Here is a 25755-nt window from a genome sequence, read left to right on the forward strand (position 1 = left end):
CAAACTTCAAATTCTATATATTTGAGCTACTACATTTGTAAAGGATGCAAAGAGAAACAAGAATGATAGATCATTAATTCCTAAAGGGACATGTCAAGGCTGATATCTTAATGAAGGTATACAACAATAAAAAAGGGATAAATTACTGTTTTTCTTACGTAACGTTTATCAACTATATATACGCGGCAACTAGGAATATTAAGGTGCGGAGATTTTCAATCTGAACAATCCTTTTCAAGTACTGATCTATCTACAGGCAGTGATCCAACAATACTTGCAAAAGAACAAACTATTTACTTCAATAAGGTAACAACAACAATTCCAATCTTGTAGTAAAGGTGATCTTTTTAGGCATCCCAAAATGGCCTAATCTATCTGTCAGTTTCAGGCTTTTCTTGCACAAATGCCATGGTTGAGATCCAAAAATGGCAAATGTCACTTGGATCATTTCATTTTAGAAGACGGTGCACGCTAAGGCAACCTGCTTTCTCTTGATTTGAAGATGCTCTGGACAAAACAGCATGACAAGCGAGGGTAGTGCAGTGCCACGATTTGCTAAGGCCACATCATACACGGGGGGGTCTCTTGAATACGAAAGATCCTGCAAGCTACTCGGAATCCAGTTCCTTGACTCCATCATATTCAAACTCCTGCAGGACTTCAGATTCATACTTCTCCCATGATCGCCTGATATATCCACAATCTTCATCACTGGTGTCCCCGCTGTTTTTTTCTGATCCTGGAAGAAAACACAAAAGCACATTGATGCCAGATGCTGGAATGATTTTGGAGGTCTTTTTTTTCCTGGTTATTTATTGACATCTCTTTAACGCGGTATCTCAAATCCTTTCTTCTACTTGCTCCAAAGCAATTTAAAAGATTAAGTTTATTACTGTTTCACTTATTTTAAGGATCTTTTTTTTTTTACCTTCCCGTAGAATGACTGATGGCAGAAATTAAAACTGGGAAAGGACAAATGCCCTGGGCCCTTAACAGATTTTCTTGGATCGATTCAAGTTTTTCCTACTTTCGAGGGGTGCGGTGGCCTAGAGATGGTGTTCTCGCCTCACAATCAGGAGGCTGTGAGTTCGATATTAAGTAGAGGCAGATATTTCTCTTTCTGGGCATGCAGAATATATCTGCTGAAAGAAACTCCGCACTGGTGACAGGAAGGGCATCCGACCAGTAAACACTCAGCTCCATTCGGTTGCCCAGATTCCACCCCGCAAGGGATTGTGGGGTTGTTAAAAGAGGAGGATGATGATGATGATTCAAGTTTTTCCTACTGACTGTTCCATAGATAAAACACCACTGAGATAAAACTGGGCCATACATTACCATTTCTGGCATGTTACAAAGGAGCTTCCCTCATTCAAATTTCTTTGCCGGAAGCTGGAGATCAGGTGATGAGGATGCTGCCACCTTTGTTGGTTGGCAAGCATACAAATTTTGATAACGTGACTCGAGATGATGCAGTGGTTTTAAGAATGAGAACTGGTTGCAAGTCCTTTGTTTCAGTGCAGTTGTAACTTCGAACTGTCACTAAACAAATAGTTCTAAGTCAAGGACTACCTGTGTACAAATATGATTATCGACAAATACCGCCTTCACCTTCGTCAAGAAATTCGTCTTCATCTGGATAGTCATTACGCCAGTTGTTCTCGTTATTCTCATCATCTTCATCTTCGTAGGTTTCTTCGGCGAAATGCTCTTCATCCATCTGCATGTCAACACACAATTCTACTGTCACTGAGGAAAAAAAAACACACTGCAAGCACCTAACCTGGATCAGCCTGACCGAATGAAAAATAGGATATATGAGGGGAAAGCAATTAGCATCAGTAATCTTGAAGGTAGAGGCTTAAGAGTGAGAAAAACATGCAATTTAAGCTTGTAAGGCAATGAGATACAAGAACCACTTGTATTTTATAGATCCGTGATGGCGAACCTATGGCACCCGTGCCAGAGGTGGCACGCAGAGCCCTCTGCTGGCACGAGTGCCATCACCCCAGGTCAGATCTCCATGGCGTTTCTTCCATGAGCTTCTGTTTCTCTGCAAACAACAAAACAGAAGCTCACGAAAGAAAAAGATCTTACCTTTTGCTGAGCTGCCGATGTTGGGATGCCCTGCCTCCCACCGGTCTTCAGGTCTCTGCTGCGCATGCGTGCACATGTCCATGCATGCACACATCCTGTATGCGCACGCTTGCACCTTTCACTTTGGGCATAGCACGCGCGCGCAGTTTGGGCATTCGGTGTCTAAAAGGTTCGCCATCACTGTTATAGGTTGAATCACTTCTAAGTTACGAAATACAGCACGTTTTACAAGGGGGAAAGAAACAAGCCTCGCTATGTTTGATATCCCTTTAGAAGATGCTATTTTTGATTTACTTACCAAGTCAAACTCCTGGGTGTAAGGTTGTACAGAGAGAATGTTCTCAATCCACCCCGGAGCAGCAGTTTCTGTACAGTAGATATCATAGACGTATTCTTCTTTATTTAAGCCATCCTCTGCTTCTTTACTGTTGTCGGATACTGTTAAACGTTCACGAATCATCTCTACGGCATTGCAAAGAATCACATCTGGATGTGACTTCTGTTAAGAGTTACATTTTTTTTTTAGCCAATAGAGAACTTATTATTAGAATGTGATCTTGCCTTTATTTTTGGTCAACTCACAATGGCATGCATACCTTATCCAATATCTCAGCCTGTTAACTCCCCCTCCTGTTCCATCTCTCTCTCTCTCTCTCTCTCTCTCTCTCTCTCTCTCATATATATACACACACTGTATATGGAATCATACATACAACATCAACCCTGTTAATACAAGGTTTCCAAATTATTAAATCCTTTCCTCCAAATTAGCCTTTTCACTTAATTGCAGAAAAGAGTGTTTAAATATTGAATGTTTAAAGTACACTACATTTCTTGACTTAAAACTAAGTTGGACAAAAGGCAACATTAAAAATAAACTATTTGTTTCTTTCCCTATTTATGAGCAAATATTTAATAGAACGCTGCTTAATTGGGCAACACAGTTTCTTTCTTGTCACCTAAACTCTTAACAAAAAGTTACAAAGTTCAATGTTCTCCTGAGTTCTCAAGAATTAATTCACTTGTTACCATTTTGTGTTAAGTGAAGCCAATTTTGATAAAAGGACCCAAGAGAACACAAGGCTTCATTTTTAATGTTAGATTTAATGCCAAAATAGGTACAGTTTGCAATTCACAAGCATTTGGGGGGGGGGGGAGCAGAGTGGGGGTGGAACCTGTGATACCAAAAGCTGCAATCCTTGTATTACTTGATTTTTTGATCTCATATTTATTATATTTTTGTCATTTTCAAATATGAACTTGCCGAGAAGGAGCCTTTTTATAAAATTTATTTGCTCTATTTGACTGCTATTATTTAGTGACATGTAAGGCTGGAAGCACATAATTTTAAGGACCAACAATCAGGTGTCCACTAACTACAGTATTTGATCTTTTAATTACACTCGGTAAATCGTCCTTTTAAAAAACAGAACACAGAGGTAACATTTTGAGTAATTGATCAATGAAAAGTTGCCACATCTTGTCCGAATTAACAGGCACATTGGGGTCCAACTCTATGGTTTAGAAAGTTTAAATGCCATTAATTTAGATGTCGTGGACGACATCTAAATTAATGTCACCATTATAACAGCTTCTTTCTCCTTGAGGTCATCGCATGAACAGAAATGAGTCCACAGACACCGCAGAATTTTAGCCGGGTTTTCCCTATGTTGATGCTCTCTAGATAACGTGGAACTGTCCCTTGCTTGCTTTTCCAAGTTGCTGAAGAGGCTATTGTGGCTGGAGGAAGGCCGCACATCGTAAAGGTGGCATAATGTCAAAAGGAATTTTAGCCCAGGGCTATCTGAACTCAAAGGGCAGTTGATTGTGTTGCAATACAATCAATGCCTGCACTTTGTTCTGGGTTACTCTTGCTGTTTTTAGAACTTGCTTCTAAACCATAAAGTCTGACCTTGTTGTGACTGGAAATGTGGACAACCTATGGAAAACCTCTTTTACCGATCAGTTACGGGAAATATTACCTGTGACTTTTGTAACAGCCGGATTCACAATGGAGCCAAACAAACCAAACAAACCATATTATTCATTGATAATATTTGTATAGTATCCACTCCCTGAACAGCTCAGGAAAGCTTATCAAATGCAGTTAAAATAGAATGCAATTAAAGGAACACTTAAAATATTATTAATACATTAATACATTTTAAAGTAATGGAATAACTTTAAAATGTTTAAGAAGGCATAAACAAACAGAAAGGAAGGAATAGAATACATACATGCATATATAAAACAATGGAATCCCTAACCCGATTTTGTTATCGGTCCACTGGAATTTCTAGCATATATACACTATTGAAACAGTGACGTCTACGCTGGCTGGGGCATGTCGTGAGAATGGCTGATGGTCGGATTCCGAAAGATCTCCTGTCTGGAGAATTAGTGCAGCCCCTCAGAGGGAGACCACAGCTGCGATATAAGGATATCTGCAAAAGGGACCTAAAAGCCGCCCTGAGTCTCCGGAGAAGGGCGGCATATAAATCAAATTTAAAAAAAAAAAAAAGCCCTGGGAATGGACATTAACACCCCTGAAGAGGCCCTAGTGAAAAACATTATTCTAAACCTAAGATACATTATGGGGCAGCTTGTGGTTGGGATCGTGTCACTCTGTTTGCATCACTGGCTCTAGTCCCATTTTATTACAGGTTTTTGATGGTCCGTGACTTAGTACTAACCTGTAAATGGGAAGCAGGTGTCTCACTTTCCACCTCCTCCTCCTGTATAATATCAAAGAACTGAAAGTCTCTACAGCAGCCTGAGGTGCCGTCATTTTTGTCTTTCTCAGACATGGAAGACTGTTTCTTTTCATCAGATCCTTTCTCATTTGCTCGGAGAGCAGCATTTCCTCCATCGCTGATATTTGGGCGGAGGCTAGTGATCAGGCGGTAGCGGCTTTCCTGCCTTTTGGCTTGCTTTGAAGAACGAAGATCCTGAATTATTCTTTGAGCGCTCCCTAGAGCAGGTCGCAGGATCTGGCCCCCTTTCTGTTGGGTAAAAGCTTCTTGTATGTATTTGTCAACAGGTTCGGCCTGAAAGACATTTTAAAGAAGTTCAATTAGCACCTGGGATCACAGCAGTGTTTCTCTCAACCTGGCCGATTTACAGGTGTGCGGACTTCAATTCACAGAATTCCCCCACTCAGCATAACCTCTCCTCTTTCTCCCCTTTAGGGTTTTCCAATAGAAAAATACATCTATTCAAAATAAAAAAAATATATTAAATCTTGACACATAATTCCAGGATGTGCAAAATACCGTATTTTTTGGAGTATAAGACACACCTCCCCCCCCAAAAGGGAGTGAAAATTTAGGTGCGTCTTATACACCGAATGTAGCCCCGCCCACCCACTGGCCCCCACCCTTTGGCCTCTGCCTCCCAGCACTTACCTCCTTGCAGCAAACAGCAAAAAAGAAACAGCTCCTTTCAGCTTCAGCACAGTCTAATTAGCACAAATTGATTGGATTGGTCTCTCGACTCTCAGCTGATTTGCTCTCGGCTGTTTTGCGCAGGCTCTGCTGCTTGCTGTAAAGAGGTAAATTGCTGGAGCAGATTTTTTTTTCTCCTTGTACTAATCAAGCTATGCTGAAAACGAAAATGAAAGTAAAGCAGGCTGTTTGCTGCAACTAGGCAAAATTGCTCAGAGGCAGAGGGAGATTTCTTCTTTTCCTCACCAAAAAAGGTAGGTGCGTCTTATATTCCACAAAATACGGTATGTGTATTTGGAATGGGGCAGGTGTCCCAGGGCAAGATCCTTGCAGGTTGCTGAGAACTGTTGTGGCCCGCCTGCGGCCAGGAGAGCTGGCAGCAGAGTTGGACAGTGAGGAAGTTGGGGAGGAACATGGGCCAGTCCTGGAGTCTGGGGAAGGCTTGGACGAGGGCTCTACGTCAGAGGCAGAGATGGGGCCAAGGCCATCTGGGAGTTATGTGCTGCCTCCAGAGTCGGACCTCAGTGAGGCAGAGGAACAGGGGGAGCCTGTTCCTAGTGTGCGCATGTGCAGAGTTGCCAGAAGGCAAGAACAGTTAAAACAGAAGGGAAGATTCAGGAGTAGGGCTTGGAGATGATTGGCCCCTCCCATAAGCCATAAAGGAGGAGCAAAGGCACATGAGCCTTTGCAGGAAGCAACTTTGTTCATTCTGGTCGGTTTAAATTCTGAAGCTCCGTTTTGACTCTGTGTTCCGTGTGGCTTTGTAAAGCTAATTGCCAATTAGGTCTTTGGCAGCGTGTCAAGAGAGATAAAGGTGGGTGCTTATCAGCCTTATCCCCAAGGACTGAGGCAGACTTCTGTCGGCCTCTTTACAAACTATTTGTGACTCATTAGGGGTTGTGAATGAGCATAATTCACAGCCGTTAAAATAAAAAGAGGGTTTTTGGGACTAATCGTGTGCTTTTTACTGTCTCAGGAAGCCTAGGTCAGAACAAGAACATTCTGGATCTGAATGTTCTAATCTACAATATATTTGGTGCACCAAACCTACTTTTTGCCCTAAAACAAAGCAGGATGTTTAAATGCAGTCCAAGATACTCTAATGACCTTCCCCCCCAAATGGGACAGGATGCTCCACAGTCCAACTTTGTGCAAAACCAGCATAGAACATAGAATAATTGGGTTAGAAGGGACCTTGGAGGTCTTCTAATCCAACCCTCTGCCCAAGCAGGAAACTCTTTAACATTTCAGACAAATGGTTGTCCAATCTCTCCTTATAAACCTCCAGTGATGGAGCACCCACAATTTCTAGACTGAGGCAAGACGTTCTATTGATTAATTGTCCTCACAGTCAGGAAGTTTCTCCTTAGTTCTAGGTTGGATCTCTCTTTGATAATCTTCCATCCGTTGCCTCTTATCCTGCCCTCAGGTGCAGAAATGCATTCAGCAATATTTCCTTTTAACAATGATAGAACTCCTGATGTCCTTCCTTCACTGGAGAAGTTGAGATACATCCAGAGATGTTAATCTTCCTTGGAAGTAGCCCGTGTTGAAATTTATATTGCAGCCAAACAACAGCACAAGAGATCTTTTATGACATTTTGTATTATGTCACACCCTGCTTTATGGTGATGTTTATGTCATACACTGTTTTATACTAGGGAGAGGCAGATATTTCTCTCTCTGGGCACGCTGAGAATATATCTGCTGAAAAAAAAAAAAACACCCTCCGCATTGGCGATAGGCCCGTAAACACTCGGCTCCATTCAGTTGCCCAGACTCCACCCTGCAAAGGATTATGGGGTCGTTAAAAGAGGATGATGATACACTTGTTTTACACAATTTGCAAAATGTCAATTCCAGCGGAGTCATAGGTCCCAGATTTTGGACACATTCTGTAAGTTCATCCATTTGAGGTCCCTTTGGTTCCAAAATTGTTACCCTACGATGCACCGTTTCGCCCAGTGAAAAATTACAAGAATCAAAACTGTTCACAGTACAAGATTAGTCCTCGATTTATGACCCACCATTGAGCCCAAAATTTATGCCGCGGAGAAATTTGTGAAGCGAGCTTTGCCCCCCCCCTTTTTAACCACCTTTCTTGCCACCTTTGTTAAGTGAATCATTGCAGTTGTTGAATTAATAACAGCGTTGTTAAGTGAATCTGGCTTCCCCTCCCCCCCTTGACTTTTGCTTATCAGGAGGACACAAAAGGGGATCCAATGACGCTGCAACCGTCATAAATGTGAGAATTTGGATCACGTGACCATGGGGGAAATGCTGCAACGGTCGCAAATGTGGAAAAAAAACGGTCATCCGGAAGTCACTTTTTTCCAGTGCCGTGGAAAGTTCGAATGGTCACTAAATGAACCGTTGTAAACTGAGGACTACCTGTGTTTAGATCAATGTTCTGTAATTCAGACGTTGTGGGAGCTTCATCACTGGAAGCTTTCCAGAAGAGACTGGACTGCCCTCTGTCAGAAATGGTGCAGGGGCTCCTGCTTGGGCTGGGGGGGGGTTGGACTAGATGACCTCCAAGGTCCCTTCCAACTCTGTTAATCTGTTAACCTTCGACCTTTGAAGATGCTGTGGACTTCCAACTCCCAGAATCCCCCAGCCAGGCGCGCTTAAACACATCGCGTATTAACTAACGATAATTAAATGGATAATTTAATTTAACGATCCCAGCCAAAACACACACGAAGCCTCACCTCCGAGTTTACGGTGGCTACCAACTTGAAGAGAGTCTTCTCCACCTCGCCCTCTCCGGGCGAGGAGGAGGAGGAGGAGGCCTCGGCGGCAGCCCCACCCTCCCTTCGGAAGCGCTTGCAGGCAAGGACCAGCGCTTCGGCCGGCAAAGACCCTCCGCGCTTTCTCTTCACGCGCAGCACGGCAGCTGTCTCCATGGCAACCGGACTAGGCCGCTCTGGCGCGCAAGGGACCATGGGAATTTCTCTCGCCTCGCCTCCCGGCCATGTCCCTCGCGTTATTCGCAGCTCCGCGGCCCCTTTTGATGACGCCATCGCCGTTTCCTCGAAGGGGCTGAGGTCTAAATGGATTCCTTAGCACGATATCCGGTTCTTCCCAGGGAAACGATAGTTTTAAATATGATAAATGTCAACTTAATAAATAATATTCAACTTAATAAATAAATAATTAATAACAATTTTTTATATATATCTATCTCTATTTCTCTATCTATCTATCTATCTATCTATCTATCTATCTATCTATCTATCTCTATCTATCTATCTATCTACATACATACACATACTGCTCAAAAAAATAAAGGGAACACAAGCAGAAGAGATCCGAGATCTGAATGGATGAAATAGCCTTATTAAATACTTTGTTCGTTACATACAGTAGTTTTATACACTGCTCAAACAACTAAAGGGAACACAAAACTACTGCATGTAACGAACAAAGTATTTCATAAGGCTATTTCATTCATTCAGATCTCGGATCTCTTCTGCTTGTGTTCCCTTTATTTTTTTTTGAGCAGTGTATATTAAAGATCTGTTAAGAACTAAGATCACTCTAAGAACTTGGATGGGACACCACAAGGAAATCCCAGCATTGCAAACGTCAGTCCTCCTAAAAGTCTGTAGAGATTCTCAGTCATCCAGGTCGTGGTTGTCCCAAAAGGTGCTTTTTTCAGGAGGCAACTGGACCTTCTTGGTTTTTTTTTCTCTTTTGAAGACGTTTCGCTTCTCATCCAAGAAGCTTTTTCATCTCTGACTGGATGGTTGAGGAATGGAATATACACTGCTCAAAAAAAATAAAGGGAACACAAGCAGAAGACATCCGAGATCTGAATGAATGAAATAGCCTTATGAAATACTTTGTTCTTTACGTACAGTAGTTTATACACTGCTCAAACAACTAAAGGGAACACAAAACTACTGCATGTAACGGACAAAGTATTTAATAAGGCTATATCATTCATTCAGATCTCGGATCTCTTCTCCTTGTGTTCCCTTTATTTTTTTGAGCAGTGTGTATATATATATCAATTATATAAAAATTATTACAATAAAATATAATTAATAAAATTAATTAATTAATTAATAAAATAATTTCAATATTATTAATTTCAACAGGGCTTTGCCCTGCCTTCTTGAAGGACTTTGATGCAGTTAACAAGAAAAATAAAAAATAATAATAACCCTTATCAGTTATGAAGAAACAAAACAAAACAAAACAAAAAACCTGTTGGCCCCTTTTTGTCTACCCTTGGAAGCCAAGCAGGATCAGTTCTGGTTAGTAAAAGGGAGACCAGCAGAAAATCCCAGCACTGAAGACGAGAAGGAAAAGCTGAAAAGCATTCCAGAAGAAGGCGATGAGAACTTTTAGGGGCTGTCACAAAGAAGAGGGGGTCAACCTATTCTCCAAAGGATCCTAAAGCAGGGCAAGAAGCAACTTAAATGGAAACTAATCAAGGAGAGAAGCAACGTAGAACTAAGGAGAAATTTCATGACAGTGAGAACAATCCATCAGTGGGACAGCTTGCAGGGTGGATAAAAATCAATGATTTTTTAAAAAAAAATCAAAAAAATCAGATTTTTTTTATTTAAATTGGATTTTTTTGATTTAAATCGGATTTTTTTTTATTGAATTTATTTTAATAAAAAACTTTTGGGGTAAAAATCTATCGTAAGATAGTTTTCTATTTAAGATACATAAATAATTTAGTTTATTCAGCCTGAAATGGAGCTGAGTTATGTCGCATGAGGCTGTATATTCTGCAACACTGGGACTATCGGTGAGTCAACAGTGGGTCAAAGGAGTAGCAGAGATGACAGTTGCTCTTTAAAAATTATGATTTAAATCGAGTTGATTTAAATCAAGTCTTTTTACTAGTGATTTAAATCATGATTTAAATCGACTCGATTTAAATCAAATCCACCCTGACAGTTTGACTTCAGAAATGTGGGTGCTCTATCACTGGAAGCTTTTAAGAAGAGATTGGATAACTAATTTGTCTGAAATGGTACTATAGGGCTTCCTGCCTGAGCAGAGGGGTTGAATTAGAACAGCGGTCTCCAACTGGTGGTCCGCGAGAAAATTTTGGTGGTCCGCAGAGAAATTATTTGCAAACTAAATCAGGGGTCCTCAAACTACGGCCCCTGGGCTGGATACATGCAATGAACGTTTGTGTTGTTGCAGAGATTCTCCCCCTTTGGGGTCTTTTTGTGAGGGTCAAAAGCGGGGCAAAAATTTTGACTTCGGGTTTGCTTCAGCCTCCTGGTGCGGGGCTTTGGGCGAAGGCTGGAGGGAAGCGCCGCTGGTGGCGAAGAGCTGGAGGACCTTGTTCCAGTGGGTTTGCATCATGGCCTGGAACTGGCTGACCATCTCAGCGTGCTGAGCCTCCAGGCGCCAGTTAGTGGTCCATGGGATTTAAAATTATGAATTTAGTGGTCCCTGAGGTCTGAAAGGTTGGTGACCCCTGAACTAGAAGACCTCCAGGGTCAATTCAATTCAATTCAATTCAACTCAACTCAATTCAATTCAATTCTAACCTTGATTGTCAAGAGTACAACCTGTGTACAATGAGATTGGCTGAGCATCCCTTTGTGCACCCCCCCCAACCCAATACAACTCACAGTGAAAGACAGGGGGAAAAAAAGAAAAGAAAATCCTTTACCCAGTGAATCCTACTAACAAACACACAATCCTTACTGCACCATTTATTTTATTTTATTTTATTTTATTTTATTTTATTTTATTTTATTTTATTTTATTTTATTTTATTTTATTTTAATTTAATTTATTGCTTGCTTGCTTGCTTGCTTGCTTGCTTATCGCGGCCGCCCCACAAGTCAATCGTACTATATTCTTGTAAAGTTATTGTTCCCCTTCCAACTCTGTTATTCTGTTATTCTTTGCAACCAGACTCCTGTACTTTATTCTCCGGCTTTAAGCCGATTTCTAAATCTCTGTACTTGAAGGGATGCTGACGATCCCCTTCCCTTCCAGAGCATCAGCAACAACAGGAAGGCCACTGTGCCACGATTTCCACTCCTCTTGCCCTGCTTGGACAGAGGTCCACCTCTAACCGGAAGTGTGACTGGAATGGTGTCGTTCCGCACCTCTTTGGTCCCACAACTCTCCAGGAGATTGGTCTCCCAACCAGGGAAAGGAAGCTCCGCGCGTTGCATCCTGGGAAGATGGCGGCGCCCGGTGAGTCGAAGCGCGGCCGGTTGAGCTCGTGGGTCGGACGAGTGGGAGGGGGGGTGTCCCCCGTGGGAAATGTTACTCCCCCTTCTCCCCCCCCCGCCCCGGGCAGGGCAGTTAACGGTTTCGGTTCCCCAGGGGATGAGGAGGAAGCTCGGTACGCCTGCCCCACTGTTGCTTACCCCGCCCCCCCCGTGCCTCTGAGCATGTGTGGAGTTCATTCGTCAGGTTCCCTCCCTGACCCAGGAAAACAGGGTTCATGGGCATGGGCAGAGTTCCTCACCCTCAAACGAGCTGAAATGAAACTACCGAACCTGTAAAGTTTGGTTTCTCTGATGTGTGTGTGTGTATGTACGTATATATATGTATGTATGTATATGTATGTGTATATATATGTAGATATGTATGTTTATATGTATGTATGTATATGTTTTTATATATGTATGTATCTATGTATATGTATGTATGTATATATGTATGTATGTATATGTATGTGCATATATATGTAGATATGTATGTTTATATCTATGTACGTTTATATATATATATATATGAATGTATGTATATGTTTTTATATATGTGTGTATCTATGTATATGTATGTATGTATATATGTATGTATGTATATGTATGTGTATATATATGTAGATATGTGTGTATGTTTATGTATGTTTATATATATATATATGAATGTATGTGTGTATATATGTTTATATATATGAATGTATGTATGTATATATATATATGTATGTATATGTATATGTATATATATAGATATATATGTATGTTTATATGTATGCATGTTTATATATATGAATGTATGTCTGTATATATGTATGTGTATATGTATGTATATATATATGTATGTATGTATGTATGTAAAACATCCGAGATTTTAACTTTTTACATACACACACCCGCGAAAACTTGAGAAGACATATGTATGTGTATATATGTATATATGTTTATATATATGAATGTATGTATGTGTATATATGTATATATATGTGTGTGTGTGTGTGTATATATATATATGTATGTATGTATGTATATATGTATGTGTGTGTATATATATGTATATATGTATTTCTCTTTAGCCAGGTTCTTCCTACGTAAACCAAGATTTTTATGCAGCCCTAGTTCAGTGAAATCCCAATCCACTCGTTTCTAGGCTGTTTTTTTTCCTGGCAGCCAGCAAACACTCTGCTGCCCATTGGGAGACTAAGTCTCCCAATGTGTGTGTATGTGTGTGTGTGTGTGTGTGTATACATTTCCTGTCTCCGGAGGGCCGTGGGGGGGGGTGTTCGCCCTCCCCAAGCTCCTAGAAAGGCTCTGGAGCTTGGAGAGAGAGAAAAACGGGCCATCGCGTGCCAGGAGTGGGGCAGAGGGGGGATTGTGCGCACATGCACAGGGGTGGGGTGCATATGCAATCTCCCCCCCTCCCCCCCACTGCTCCTGGCACGCGATGGTAAAAAGGTTCGCCATCACTGGAATAGGATATTAAATAAACAAATACAGATTGTCCTTGACTTACAACAGTTCATTTAGTGACCATTCGAAGTTACAACGTCACTGACAAAAGTGACTTATGACCATTTGTCACACTTATGACCATTGCAGCCTCCTCATGGTCACATGACCAAGATTTGGATGCTTGGCAACTGGTTCATATTTATGATGGCTGCAGGGTCACCTGGAATCACGCAATCCCCTTTTGTGAGCTTTTGACAAGCAAAGTCAACGGGGGAAGTCAGATTCACTTAACGACCCGTTTATTAATTTAACAACTGCAATGACTCAATTAACAACTGTGGCAAGAAAAGTTGTCAAATGGGGCAAAACTCAACAAGTGTCTCACTTAGCAACAAATTGGTCTCACTTATGATCGTACGTTGAGGACTATCTGTGTTCCAGGGGAGGGGATTTCTGTCTGATGATCAAATCGACCCAAGTTTTGTTTTCTTTTTTATTCATTTATCAAATTGATATAGCCGCCCATTTCATGTGTTTAAGATGCATCATTCGTGATCCCGTGACCATGGGGATGCCACAATGGTCATGTGAAAAATGGTCATATGTGTTGTGGCTCCGTTACCGGAGCCTGTGTCATCGGCAGAAGAGGACTCCGAGAGTGAAGGGGAGGAGTTGGCAAGGCCTCCCTCTCCAGGACCCTCCTCTCTGGCAGTGCCTTCGGTGTCCGCCAAAGAGTAAGAGATAGGGCCAGCGCCAAGTACGTCCATGCAGCCACAGATGGACAGTGATGAGGGTAATGAGTCTTGGCTGGATCCACGCCAGCGTTGCAGAGATAAGCGCGCGCAACAGAAAAAAGGGCGGGCCCGAGATTAGGCTGAGTCACTGGACCACACCCCACAGGATATAAAAGGGAGCGTGGTGGCCAGTCAAACCTTGTGACGAACAAAGCTGAAAGCTTCCACGCCATTCTGCATTGCCGGACTTTTGCTGGATTATCTCTGGACTTGATTGACTCCGTAATTATTGAGCTGTTTCTTTTGATGTATCAGGAGTGGGGAGAAGTTATCTCTCCTCTTCGTAAATAATAAACTCTTGGCAGGCAGCCACTAGGTTGTTGCCAAGTTCCGTTATCATAAGGAAAAGGATTTTGCCGGCTGGTTTGGTCTTTAACTCCTGAACGTCTGTTGGTGTGTGTGCGTGGGGTTGGGGACAGAACATCATATGACTTTTTCCAGTGCCGCTGTAACTTCCAACAGCCGCTAAATGGACTGTTGTAAGTCGAGGCAAAAGGTACCTGTAAAAGGTAGCCCCACCATATACGTGTATATGTGGCTGCCGGATCATTCTTTTCCGTTCTTGGGCTAAATCTCATCTCAAGATTAGCAAGGCTTTGTTATGACGTGACAAGGGCACTACGCTGGTCACATCATTTGCTAAACTGCACTTTCTTTTCTGTTGCAATAGGTTTGAGCTTATGTGTCCAAAGATAGGATGTTGCGTTAAACAGAACTTTTCTCACAAATAACAAAACAAGACAGACGGTGATGAAGGTTTTCTGTGGAAGAGCCAATCCGACTACTGGAGCCATGGAGTGGTTAGAGGAAGACGAGAATTATGATTACCACCAGGAAATAGCAAGGTCTGTGGCCAGTGGTGAAATGTAAAATTTTGTTACTACCGGTTCTGTGGGCGTGGCTTGGTTGTGGTGGGGGTAATGTGACTGGGTGGGCGTGGCCAACTTTTTTTTTTTTTTTTACTTTTAAAACCATTTTTTCTACAACTTCTTTGGCTGAAGAGGTTGTAAAAAAAAATGCTTTTAAAAGCCTCTGACGATCCCAGCTAAGTTGCCTGATCATCAGAGGCTTTTTTTTTTCTTTTAAAAATATTTTTTCTACAACCTCTTCGGCCAAAGAGGTTATTAAAAAAATGCTTTTAAAAGCCTCTTTTAAAGAGCCAGCTTTGCTGGCTGAGGAACTCTGGGAGTTGAAGTCCACAAGTCTTAAAGTTGCCAAGGTTTGAGATCCCTGCTCTAGAGACAGTGATGGGTACATCTGAATGATAGTGGGTGATCCCCTGTTTGGGAACCGTATGAGTTACTAGTTTTCTTGTAGGTGCAATTCAGAGTGCTTGTTGAGGCCTCCTAACTCTGAAGCAGGTTATCTAAGGGTACATCCTCTCCCACTCTTGATTTTGATCCAATTTTGCTTCCTTTTTGAGTACGAGTACCATTTCCTGTGCACTACTACACAGGATTCTGTGCATAAATGTGATATTTTCCCCTGTCCTTTTATAAATAGCAGTGTAATCATTGTGCATTCATAATCGGCGCATTCATATATATGCCATAATAGGAATTGTTCATCCTGTCATTTATTTAGCTCTTTTCTGTTAATGTTGGCACTCCTTGGCAACTTTCTGATTCTGTACTGTGTTTGATCTGAAAACTGAATTTTATTTACAGGTCCTGCTATGCAGACATGTTGAATGACAAGGACCGAGTAAGTTATTTATTCGTTTTAGCCATGTTTTATTAGGTGTTGAAATTCCTTATGTAGCTCCATGAACTCCCACTCTGTAGTGCCTTAAATTGTGAGGCAAAAAAAACAAATTGTCTAGATGACATTTATAATTTCTAATAAAAAAGTATTGAGTATTTGTTTTTTGCCTTATTTTTATTTGCAGTTATTAGTAACTTTGAATTTCAAATGTTTTGGGGTAGTTTTTGTGCTGTAGGCCTGGTACAGCCACATCTAGAATTATACAGAGCATCTTTCAGAAAGTTTACCTTTTAATCCAGGGGTGGGCAACTGTGGCCCTTTTACAACCTGTGGACTTCAACTCCCAGAATTTCTGAGACAAGCTGTCTCAAGAATTCTGGGAGTTGAAGTCCACAGGTTGTAAAAGGGCCACAGTTGCCCACCCCTGTTTTAATCCATTGTTTTGCAAATGCTCACAGATCCCAAAACCCTGGTGGTAGGGTACATTTGTCCAGGCCTAAGAAATAGGAATACAGTGAAATAAAATGGCTCCTTCTTTGTTTTAACAGAACACCAAGTATTTTCAAGGTATTCGTGCTGCAGTTAGCAGAGTGAAAGAGAGAGGGGAAAAAGCCATTGTCCTGGACATTGGGACTGGCACTGGACTCTTGTCCATGATGGCAGTGACAGCAGGGGCTGACTTCTGCTATGGCATTGAGGTGAGCATCTTTTTCCCTTGTCTGTGAGTAACACATGCGGATCAATTGAGTAGGAGACAGTTCTTGAGTCTGTGAATGAAAAAAAAATGTTCTATCCTGTTCCATATTAAGTTCAGAAAGGTTCTATTCCATATTCCAGAATGTTTTTTAAGTATGATTGTTAACTGAGTTCACATCCCTGCTTTATTGTTGCTAGTATAGTGCTTGAGAATACTTTGCCATGTTTGCCATGTTGAGCAAAACCCCTGCAAATTCTGAGCATGTTGAACTCTTAACTCTAATTCTCTCTCTCTCTCTCCCCCCCCTCTCCCTGCCATTCAAGCCTCAGATTGTAGCCTTTCCATTAGTTGATAGTCATAAAACGAGACTATCTGTATAGGAGCATCATCTTCTGAACTATCGCACTCCGCGATTAATGACAATTTAATGACATTTTTTCTAGTCCAATGGTAGTATGTATGTGTGTATAAATATATGTAAATAATGTAGCCGGAAAGGACTAAGCTAAAATCATCTACTGTTCCTGACAGCTTTCAAAAAAACCCAGCTGATTCCAACAGATGCTGAAATACCCAATCTATAACTTTGAGCTCTCCAAGGTCCTGAAGATGCTTTCTTAATGCTCTCTTCTCCAGAGCATTCTTTGTGAATTCCAGCATTTTAATTTATTTTCTTGAAGTCCTTGACTAGGGCAGTTCTCACTTCGGATGTGAATTGATTTTCAAACTTGAAAGGCAGAATGTTGTGCCATGCATGTATACCAACTTTTGAAGAAAGAGAATCACATTATAGTCTGAAAAAAGTGATTCATCAAATATGCTACCTTTGCAAACAGTAAAGAGGAGACAGTGTTGGAGAGTCTCTGCAGTTAGATGTGAAAGACCTACTGTTCAGGAGCTCTTGCCAATCAGGATATAAAAGAAATATGTAGGATAGTGAAAGCTGTTGTAGCTTCTAGTTTCTTTGGTGTAAGGTCACCTGCTTGATGGGGGGTTGATGACCTACAAGGTTCCTTCCAACTCTGTTTAAAAAAAAAAGATTACTTTCTAGTCATGCAATAATAATTCCTTATTCTTTAAAAATAATAATCTGGTGGTTCCATTGGATGGCTAAGCCCCAGGTTTTTCAAAGATCTCATTCTGCTTTGCTTACTGCTCCTATTTTAAAATAATAATAACAATAACACTTAGACTTATATATTGCTTCATAGTGCTTTACAACACTCTCTAAGCAGTTTACAGCATCAGCCTCTTGCCCCAAACAATCATTTTACCAACCTCGGAAGGATGGAAGGCTGAGTCAACCTTGAGCCAGTCATGATCAAACTGCTCACAGTGGGCAGAGTCAGCTTGCAACACTGCATTCTAACCACTGTGCCACCAATAGGTTCAGTTATTTTATTTTCGAGAAGTTGATTTAAGCATTTCACCTACCCTGTTTCCCCGAAAATAAGACATCCCCTGATAATAAGCCCAATAGGGCTTTTGAGCGCATGTGCTAAAATAAGCCTTCCCCCAAAAATAAGCCCTCCCCGAAAATATTTAAATGCAGAGCTGGAAATCAGATAAGACGGCAAGAGAAGCCCCATCTTGCTCCACGCTCCCCAAAATAACAAGACCTCCCTGAAAATAAGGCCAAGCGCTTATTTTGGGGTTCAAAAAAATAGAAGACGGGGTCTTATTTTCGGGGAAACACGGTAACTTGCATCCCTTACCATTGCCCAGAGGGAAGATGTCACATAAGGACCCATTTTTAAGCAGGAGAGCAACTACTTAAGGAGATAAACTCCTTAACTAAGGAGATAGAGGGGTTAAAAATAGAAAGCACTTTTTCCAAATATTTTCTCGAGCGATCTTTATCCAAAGGTATGCATAATTTCTTTTACAAAATCCATGCCAGGGTTTTTATGCCAAAGTTTGCACAATGGGATCAGAGACTATCTATAAATTAAGACTTTTTGTGCGTGAACTTCAGTATCTCAAAAGATCCTCGGTTTTTACAGCTGATAATCGCATGTATTTAGCTCAACCTCCTATGCAGAGCTTGCTTTGTCTTGTAAGTTAACAAAGACATATTTGTATGTGTAAGAAATCTGTATTTGCATCCAAGAGAATGGATTGTAAACTTTATAATAGGTGTGTGTTGTGGAATACCAATTTCTTCCTTCTTTATATAAAAAAAACTATAGAGTTTCAAAAAGTGGATTTGTCCGCAGATGCCTGAAACTGTACAAATTGTTTTCTCACTTTAGAGGCTGCCTATTAGCATGCAGACACTTAGTTTCTGCTTGGGTAGCTTCCAAGAAAACCCCTGTGTTTTGTTGACTCTGAAATAACAATAAGGCTCTGATTAGGTAGGAAATTTTGTATTTTGAGGAGATAGGGACAAAGTTAGGTTGGGTTAGTTTTTATATTAAACCATTGACTAATGAAAGACTTTTTGGCCGGCAGTGATCTTTAGCCATCTGTGTTCCTCAACTTTTAATTTCGCATTTACATTTTGGCAGGAAAGAAAGCAATTTTGACAGCTTGGAATGTGGCAGGCATTTCATTTTTGTCAGGATTCATTCATTAATTAGATGCATGTTTTAATATAAACAGAAGCTTTGTGGCCTTGAGAATACAAAGTCAGAACACTTTGCTAAGTTGTTATAATTTGCCTTGTTTTTGACTGCTCAGGTCAATGCAAAAATTTAACCCAGGTTTGCCGGTTGGCAAAGAGGAATAACTGATCAACCCTTTCCAATGTACTGTAAAAAAGAAGAATATGTAGAATGATTTGTTGTTAAAGTGGCACGAAGCTACTTTGGAAAAGCTGGGTGTTTATTGGAAGTTGTACACTGTTTGGGCTTAGCGATGTTGCTTTGCAATAAGTGATGTTCAAAACTGGCTGTAGTAATTTTCTGATAGTATTTTGAACTCGGAAAGTAGATCCTATTGACTTCTTTTTTGGGGGAGAGTTTGGAATAGTGCAAGGGGTCTCCAAACTTGGCAACTATAAGACTTGTGGACCTCAGCTCCCAGAATTCCCCAGCCAGGCTGTCTGACTGAGGAATTCTGGGAGTTGAAATCTACACGTCTTAAAAGTTGCTGAATTTGGAGATCCTAGTATAACGACATGGGTATATAATGGGAACCGTGTCAAAGAAGATTCTGGTTCAATTCTGAGCAGCGAATTTGTAAGATGTTCTTAAAAGCAGAAATTCACCCACTTTTCTCAGCCAACCAAGATCCTATTCTGTTCAGTTATGGTTCTTCCGTAATAAGGAATGTAAAAAAAAAAAAAAAAATCATCGAATTTCTACTTGGATCAAAACTTTATGGTCAAACCAATCAAATGCAGTTTCCCCAGTGTCTCCTTCCTCTTTGCATACCCCCAAGAATGAAAGTAGTGAAAATACTGTAAGACATCTAAGTACTGGGGCTAGATAGGCAACTTCCTGTCCATCCAGCTCAGCCTTTTCCAACTGGATACCCTCCAGATTTATTGGACCTCTGTACAGCTCTCAAATCCTCATCTAGCTTGGTCTTTAGTGGCCTGGAGGAATCCAGGAGTTGTAATCTGATCCAGGAATGAGACAGGCTGAAGTGAAGCTCAGTGTCAGGGTTCCGAAGGATGCCCTAATTAACTCATGAGCCTCAAGCCAAGCTTCAAAAGAAATCCAGTTATTTATTAGGAGCTTCATGTTGGCACGTTCCAAGTGAAGCCAACTCTGACCCCAAGTAATTTATGCCCCAATCATGACCCTGTTTCCTCCCTACCCCCAGGGTATGTCATCATTCACATTCGTAAAGGAGCAATTTCAAGGGTTGTAGAGATCACTCCCCTCTGGCCACTGTGGTTAACCCTGGGAGACAACCTTGAGAGAGAGATGTCTGGAATGTGCTTTTGTTTTTGGCTGCCATATGCTTCGTTGGTTTCCCATCCCCCTTGCCTATGGCAACTCGAGAGCAGGCCAGGGGTGCTTTGCGAGTTGACACTTGGAAGCTAGAAATGAAAAGCAATTGCATTAGAGCTGGGTTCTTCAAACTTGGCAACTTTAAGAGTTGTGGACTTCAACTTCCAGAATTCTTGAAGTCTACAAGTCTTAAAGTTGGCGGAGACCCCTGCATTACGGCAATGAACTTCTAAGGTGTTCACAGAAAGGCAAGCAGCAAAATTCTGTCCTTGTCTCAAAACTCGGGAATTTACATGATAAAAACAGCTTCCTCCCACCCTCAATTTTTGTCACAGACAACTCGACTCCAAATGACAGCTCTACACTGGAGAGCTTTTAAAAATTAATGAGGTTATATAGATGGCATATTTAAATGTATTATGGGCGCCCAGAGTCTACTGGAGGGGGCGGCCTTTACAGATTTAAATAAATAGTGTTTTGAACCGTTGAAATACACTGTATAAATACCAAGGATGATTATGTTGCAGGTCTTTAAACCAATGGCCAATACAGCTGTGAAGATAGTGGAAAAGAATGGCTTTGGTGACAAAATAAAGATAATTAACAAGCATTCTACTGAAGTTACCGTGGGATCAGGTAAGGTTACTGCCTTGATTTATGGAGAAACAGAATATTTTTTTATATACTGGTAATCCTCAGCGCACAACTACAAATTGAGCCCAAGATTTTCCTTGCTAAGCAAGACAGTTGATAAGTGAGTTTTTGCTCCAGTTTACGACCTTTTTCGCCACAAATGTTAAGTGATTCGCTGCAGTTGTTAAGATTGTAACCCGGTTGTTGAGTGAATCTGGTTTTCCCCTTGACTTTGCTTGTCAGAAGGTTGCAAAAGGAGGATCATGTGACACCTCCCCTTCCCCAGGACATGCGCATAAAGCAGAATGTAATTATCCAAATGTCAAACTACAATCCAAGAAAATATTTTTTAAAAATGCAACTAAATTAGAGGACTACTTAATCGAAATGTTCAGGGGGAAGATAAATCTCTCATCCTAGCACTAATCAGATTGCTGTGTTGGCACAGTGCACCTCAGCCGAGTGCCATACCTAAGGAATATTTTACATTTCTCTCTCTCTTTCTGATTGCCAGTTGCTGATCGATAGAATTGCATCTTTTTTTTTTCTGGGCCTTCTGCTGCAAAAAGGCACGACATTACGTTGCGTCTGCATTTCAGCTCATAAACTGGTAGCTGTGAAGGAAAGTTTTCAAATTTGTCCAAAGGAGATTAAGAAGAGGATGTTACAGGATTTTAGTTTAGCATTTCATAGCCTTTTTCCAAGCAAAGCATTTTCTGCTTAGGAAACTTCTCAACAAAGTTAATCAAGTTGTGGTTTCTTTATTGCTGTGTGCTCCAAAACCTGTGTGCTTTTCTCTTTCTCTCTCTCTCCCTCTCTCCATTCATCCATCTATCTTGAAAAAGCTTTGATTCTGATGTTTACAAACATCCCATGCAAAAACAATTTTATTACACCATGGTTTATTTGAGGTGTGGAATTTTGTTGTGAGTGGATAGAATATTCACAGTTCTGCTTAGTTCCACCTTTGCTCTTGCTCATTTGCGAAGAAGTTTAGCTGCTTTTTAGCTCTACACTTAAACAAGTTCTGCTGAAAAGTACCATTTAGTGATATACTTAGAACAGCTTTTTCCATTTTGAAACATATCCTTGTGTATTTTGGGGAAGAGGAATATTTTCCCCTACCAGTTTGTCATCTGTCCCCACCCCCACCCCGAGCCTTCCTAATATCAACCAGGAACAAAAAGACAACTTCTTGTAAAATTGCAAATTCTGTGAAAAACAAATAGGCTCATTGGAAAAAGTTACGCTAGAGCCCCTCTGTATCAACAGGGAGAATTATTACCATGCTTATATTATACCTGATCTGTGCTATAACATTTAGGCTAGGCTCATATACCGTGGCTCGTTTCACCATGAAGATGCTAAAATTGGCTAGATTTCAGTCAGTGTAGCTAAGTAAAAAACAGACTAACCACATTACAGTTTAATAGCTTGTCCAGCCTGTGTTTACTCTTTGGAGAGATTGCACAATATGTTGGGGAAACTGGATCTTTCCTTCTCCCCAATCCAATATTAAGTTTTTGTGTCATGCTGTATGTGCAGTGAGGACCTTGTGGCTTAGTCATAACAATCACAGAGTTGGAAGGGAGTTTGAAAGTCGTCTAGTGACCAAATCCCTGCTCAAGCACTTATACCACTTTGTTGCAGGAAAAATGACGGACTAGGACAAGCTCTTCAGTGCAGGAAAGAGTTTTTATTTGCGCAAGGTTCAAACAGTCCGAAGACCACGAAAAAGTCTGAACGCCGATGGCTTCTTCTGGCCATGTATTTATACAGTTTAAAGACAAAAGTATTACAGAGAGTGATGCATTTCACACGTAGAAGCTACCCTTTAATCTATCTCTAGGAAAGACATAACAGCCCTGTTCCCACAGGCTCAGGCTTTCAGCTCCGGAGCTCAAGACATAACAAAAGGAGATAAGAGGCTAGAAGACGCCTCACAAGCAGTAAAGAGGACAGTAAGGGAAACAGTATTTTCTCTCTGAAATCTACATGACATTTGGGGTGCAATAAACATTAAACACCAGATGTATCTGTTTAGGGTCAGTTTGCCCTTTTACAATTCTGTACCTACGTCAAATACCGTTTGTCAATTCAGCACCTTGGCACGGAAGAGGCACTTCTGTCTTAACCAAAGATTTGGATTTCTAATATTTGAGTTTTATCCCAATATCGAATCTTAGCCTGGCTCAACTTCAGACAAATGGCTATCCAGTCTCTTCTTGAAAGCCTCCAGTGATGGGGCACCCACAACCTCTGAAGGCAAGTTGTTCCATTGGTTGATTGTTCTCACCGTCAGGAAATTTCTCCTTAGTTCTAGTTCTTAGTACTAGACAACCCATGCCCGGTTGAAAGATTTTTCTTTACCAGATTTCTCAAGGCCTTCAACAATGCCAGAACTTCTTATGTCCTGCCTTCACATGGAAAGTTGGGATACCTATTCGGAGATGTCTCTGCTTTGAAAATAACCCATACTGAACTGTATAGTACAGTCGAACAACAGCACAGGAGGTGTTTTGCGACATTATGTACTGTTTGCATTAGTTCTAGGTTGCTTCTGTCCTTTTTTTTTTTTTTTTAAATTTGATTTCTATGCCGCCCTTCTCCGGAGACTCAGGGCGGCTTACAATGCGTTAAGTGATAGCCTTCATACTTTTGTATATTTATACAAAGTCAGCTTATTGCCCCCCACAAACTGGGTCCTCCATTTACCTACCTTAGAAAGGATGGAAGGCTGAGTCAACCTTGAGCCTGGCAAGATTCGAACTTACTAATTGCAGACAGCTGGAGTTAAATTACAATGCGTTAGTCTGCTGAGCTATCCAGGCTCTTGTCCTTGATTAGTTTCCATCCATTGTTTCTTTTCTTGCCTTCTGATGTTTTGGAGAATAGATTGACCCCCTCTTTTTTGTGGCAGCCCCTCAAACAGTGGAAGACTGCCATCATCTCTCCCCTAGTCCTTCTTTTCACTAGACTAAAAGGTAAATGTTCCCTCGCACATATGTGCTAGTCATTCCCGACTCTAGGGGACGGTGCTCATCTCTGTTTCAAAGCCGAAGAGCCAGCGCTGTCTGAAGACGTCTCCATGGTCATGTGGCCAGCATGACTAAATGCCAAAGGTGCACGGAACGCTGTTACCTTCCCACCAAATGTGGTCCCTATTTTTCCACTTGCATTTTTTACGCCCTTTCGAACTGCTAGGTTGGCAGAAGCTGGGACAAGTAACGGGAACTCACCCCATTACACAGCACTAGGGATTCAAACCACTGAACTGCCGACCTTTTGATCGACAAGCTCAGCATCTTAGCCACTGAGCCACCGCATCCCTTCATTAGACTAGGCACACCTAATTTCCTGCAACCATTTATTCTTCCCTTTGGGCCAGCCACAGAAGCTAGTGGTCAAAGTCGAAAGGTTGGCCAGAGAAGGGGAATGGAAAAGAAACAGGAGACAATTTCATGAAAGATAAAATAAATAATTCTCATTGCATCTTCTTTTCCTAACCCTATTTCTTATGGCAGGGAGACAGTTGGTTAGATAGCTTAAAAAGAAAATGCTGCCCATACAGGTAGTCCTCAACTTACAACTGAGCCCACAATTTCGAGTGTAAATCATGACACTCATAATGTGGGTCGGCATGTGACTGGCTGCTTGATTTTTTAAAAAAGTTTTTTTACAGCAGTTAAGCGAATGTTGCAGTCATTAAGCAAACCCATTCTTTGCTATGGGGTGGAAATTGGAAGTAAAGACCAATTTCCAGCAAAAATATTGTAAATCACACGGGGCACAGCTGCAAAAGTGGGCTGTATTCTGAGAGCCTGAAAGTGGTTACTTGACTCTCTGGAGAGGTGGGCAGACTTCAAAATTTTAAACCTTGGACTTAAAAAGTCCCGTTTTCAGAGTGTGCCATAACTTTGCATGGTTGTTTTAAGTCGAGGACTACCTGTATGTGTTTGAGACCAAACGCATTTAGTAGAAAAGTCTAAAACAAGTTTATTTGGGAACAGTCCAAACTGAATTCCAGAGTCACTGGTCAAATGTCGGTTTTGTATGATGCTTTTCAGATGGAGACATGGAATCCCGTGCAAACATCTTGATCACGGAGCTGTTTGACACCGAACTGATCGGGGAAGGGGCCTTGCCCTCTTACGAACACGCTCACAGGCATCTCGTACAGGTAAGGAGTGAACTAGGGCAGAGAAGATAAATTCACCTGTGTTCTTTGGTGGGTAGAAAGACAGTCAACCTCCAGATTTCTCACGATGAAACATTTCCCGATTCCTAGCTGATCAGTTTTGTTCACTAGCTTGCAACTCTCAAAACGATGAAACGGATTTTGGCCTCTCATTAATGTGACCTGTGCTTTACATTTAATGAGCTTTTGAGAAAATGCTTTTAGAGAGCAGCACAGGAATTTGATGAATATTTAGAAGAGATACACGGAGACGTTTTCTGAGAACGTTCGGTTTCCTGGGATAAAACAGCTTAACAATTTCCAAGAGATTTGTTGAGGAATGTTTGAGATTCTAGAACAGGGGTCCTCTAAACTTTTTAAACGGGGCCAATTCATGGTCCTTCAGACTGTTGAGGGGGCCGGACCGGCTGGGTGGGCGTGGCTAGGTGATCATGTGACTGGGTGGGTGTGGCTAGGTGGTCATGTGACTGGGTGGGTGTGGCCAATTTAGCAGTCCATTAAACAATACACACAAATTAAACTTTGTTTTGCTCCTGGGGGTGGAAAGCAGGTTAGTGAAGGGATGTGGCTGCCTTGGAGTGTGTGTGAGGGACTTCTGTTTCTGTGTGTGTGTGTGTGTGTGTGTGTGTGTGTGTGTGTGT

At 41.4% G+C, this 25755-nt stretch overlaps 2 protein-coding genes across 2 annotated transcripts in view; one reads left to right on the plus strand and one right to left on the minus strand.

Moving 5' to 3' along the window:
- Window positions 1–8485, minus strand: SLC7A6OS (solute carrier family 7 member 6 opposite strand). The gene is made up of 5 exons (XM_070952848.1): window positions 8252–8485; window positions 4791–5144; window positions 2396–2596; window positions 1612–1720; window positions 1–739 (listed from the first exon to the last, which is right to left on the minus strand). The coding sequence occupies exons 1-5, from the start codon at window positions 8483–8485 to the stop codon at window positions 609–611; spliced, it is 1029 nt and encodes a 342-aa protein (XP_070808949.1). The 3' UTR covers window positions 1–608.
- Window positions 8486–11693: 3208 nt separating this feature from the next.
- Window positions 11694–25755, plus strand: part of PRMT7 (protein arginine methyltransferase 7) — a 40676-nt gene continuing 26614 nt past the window's right edge. The window contains exons 1-6 of the mRNA XM_070952675.1: window positions 11694–11723; window positions 14654–14828; window positions 15651–15687; window positions 16236–16385; window positions 20811–20919; window positions 24984–25096. Of these exons, the coding sequence (XP_070808776.1) occupies window positions 14734–14828; window positions 15651–15687; window positions 16236–16385; window positions 20811–20919; window positions 24984–25096 (504 nt within the window). The 5' untranslated portion in view covers window positions 11694–11723; window positions 14654–14733. The remainder of the gene's footprint in view (window positions 11724–14653; window positions 14829–15650; window positions 15688–16235; window positions 16386–20810; window positions 20920–24983; window positions 25097–25755) is intronic.

The sequence above is a fragment of the Pituophis catenifer genome, unplaced genomic scaffold, assembly GCF_029215685.1.
Source record: "Pituophis catenifer annectens isolate HBS135680 unplaced genomic scaffold, rPitCat1.0.hap2 SCAF_13, whole genome shotgun sequence".
Classification (NCBI taxonomy): Eukaryota; Metazoa; Chordata; class Lepidosauria; order Squamata; family Colubridae; genus Pituophis; species Pituophis catenifer.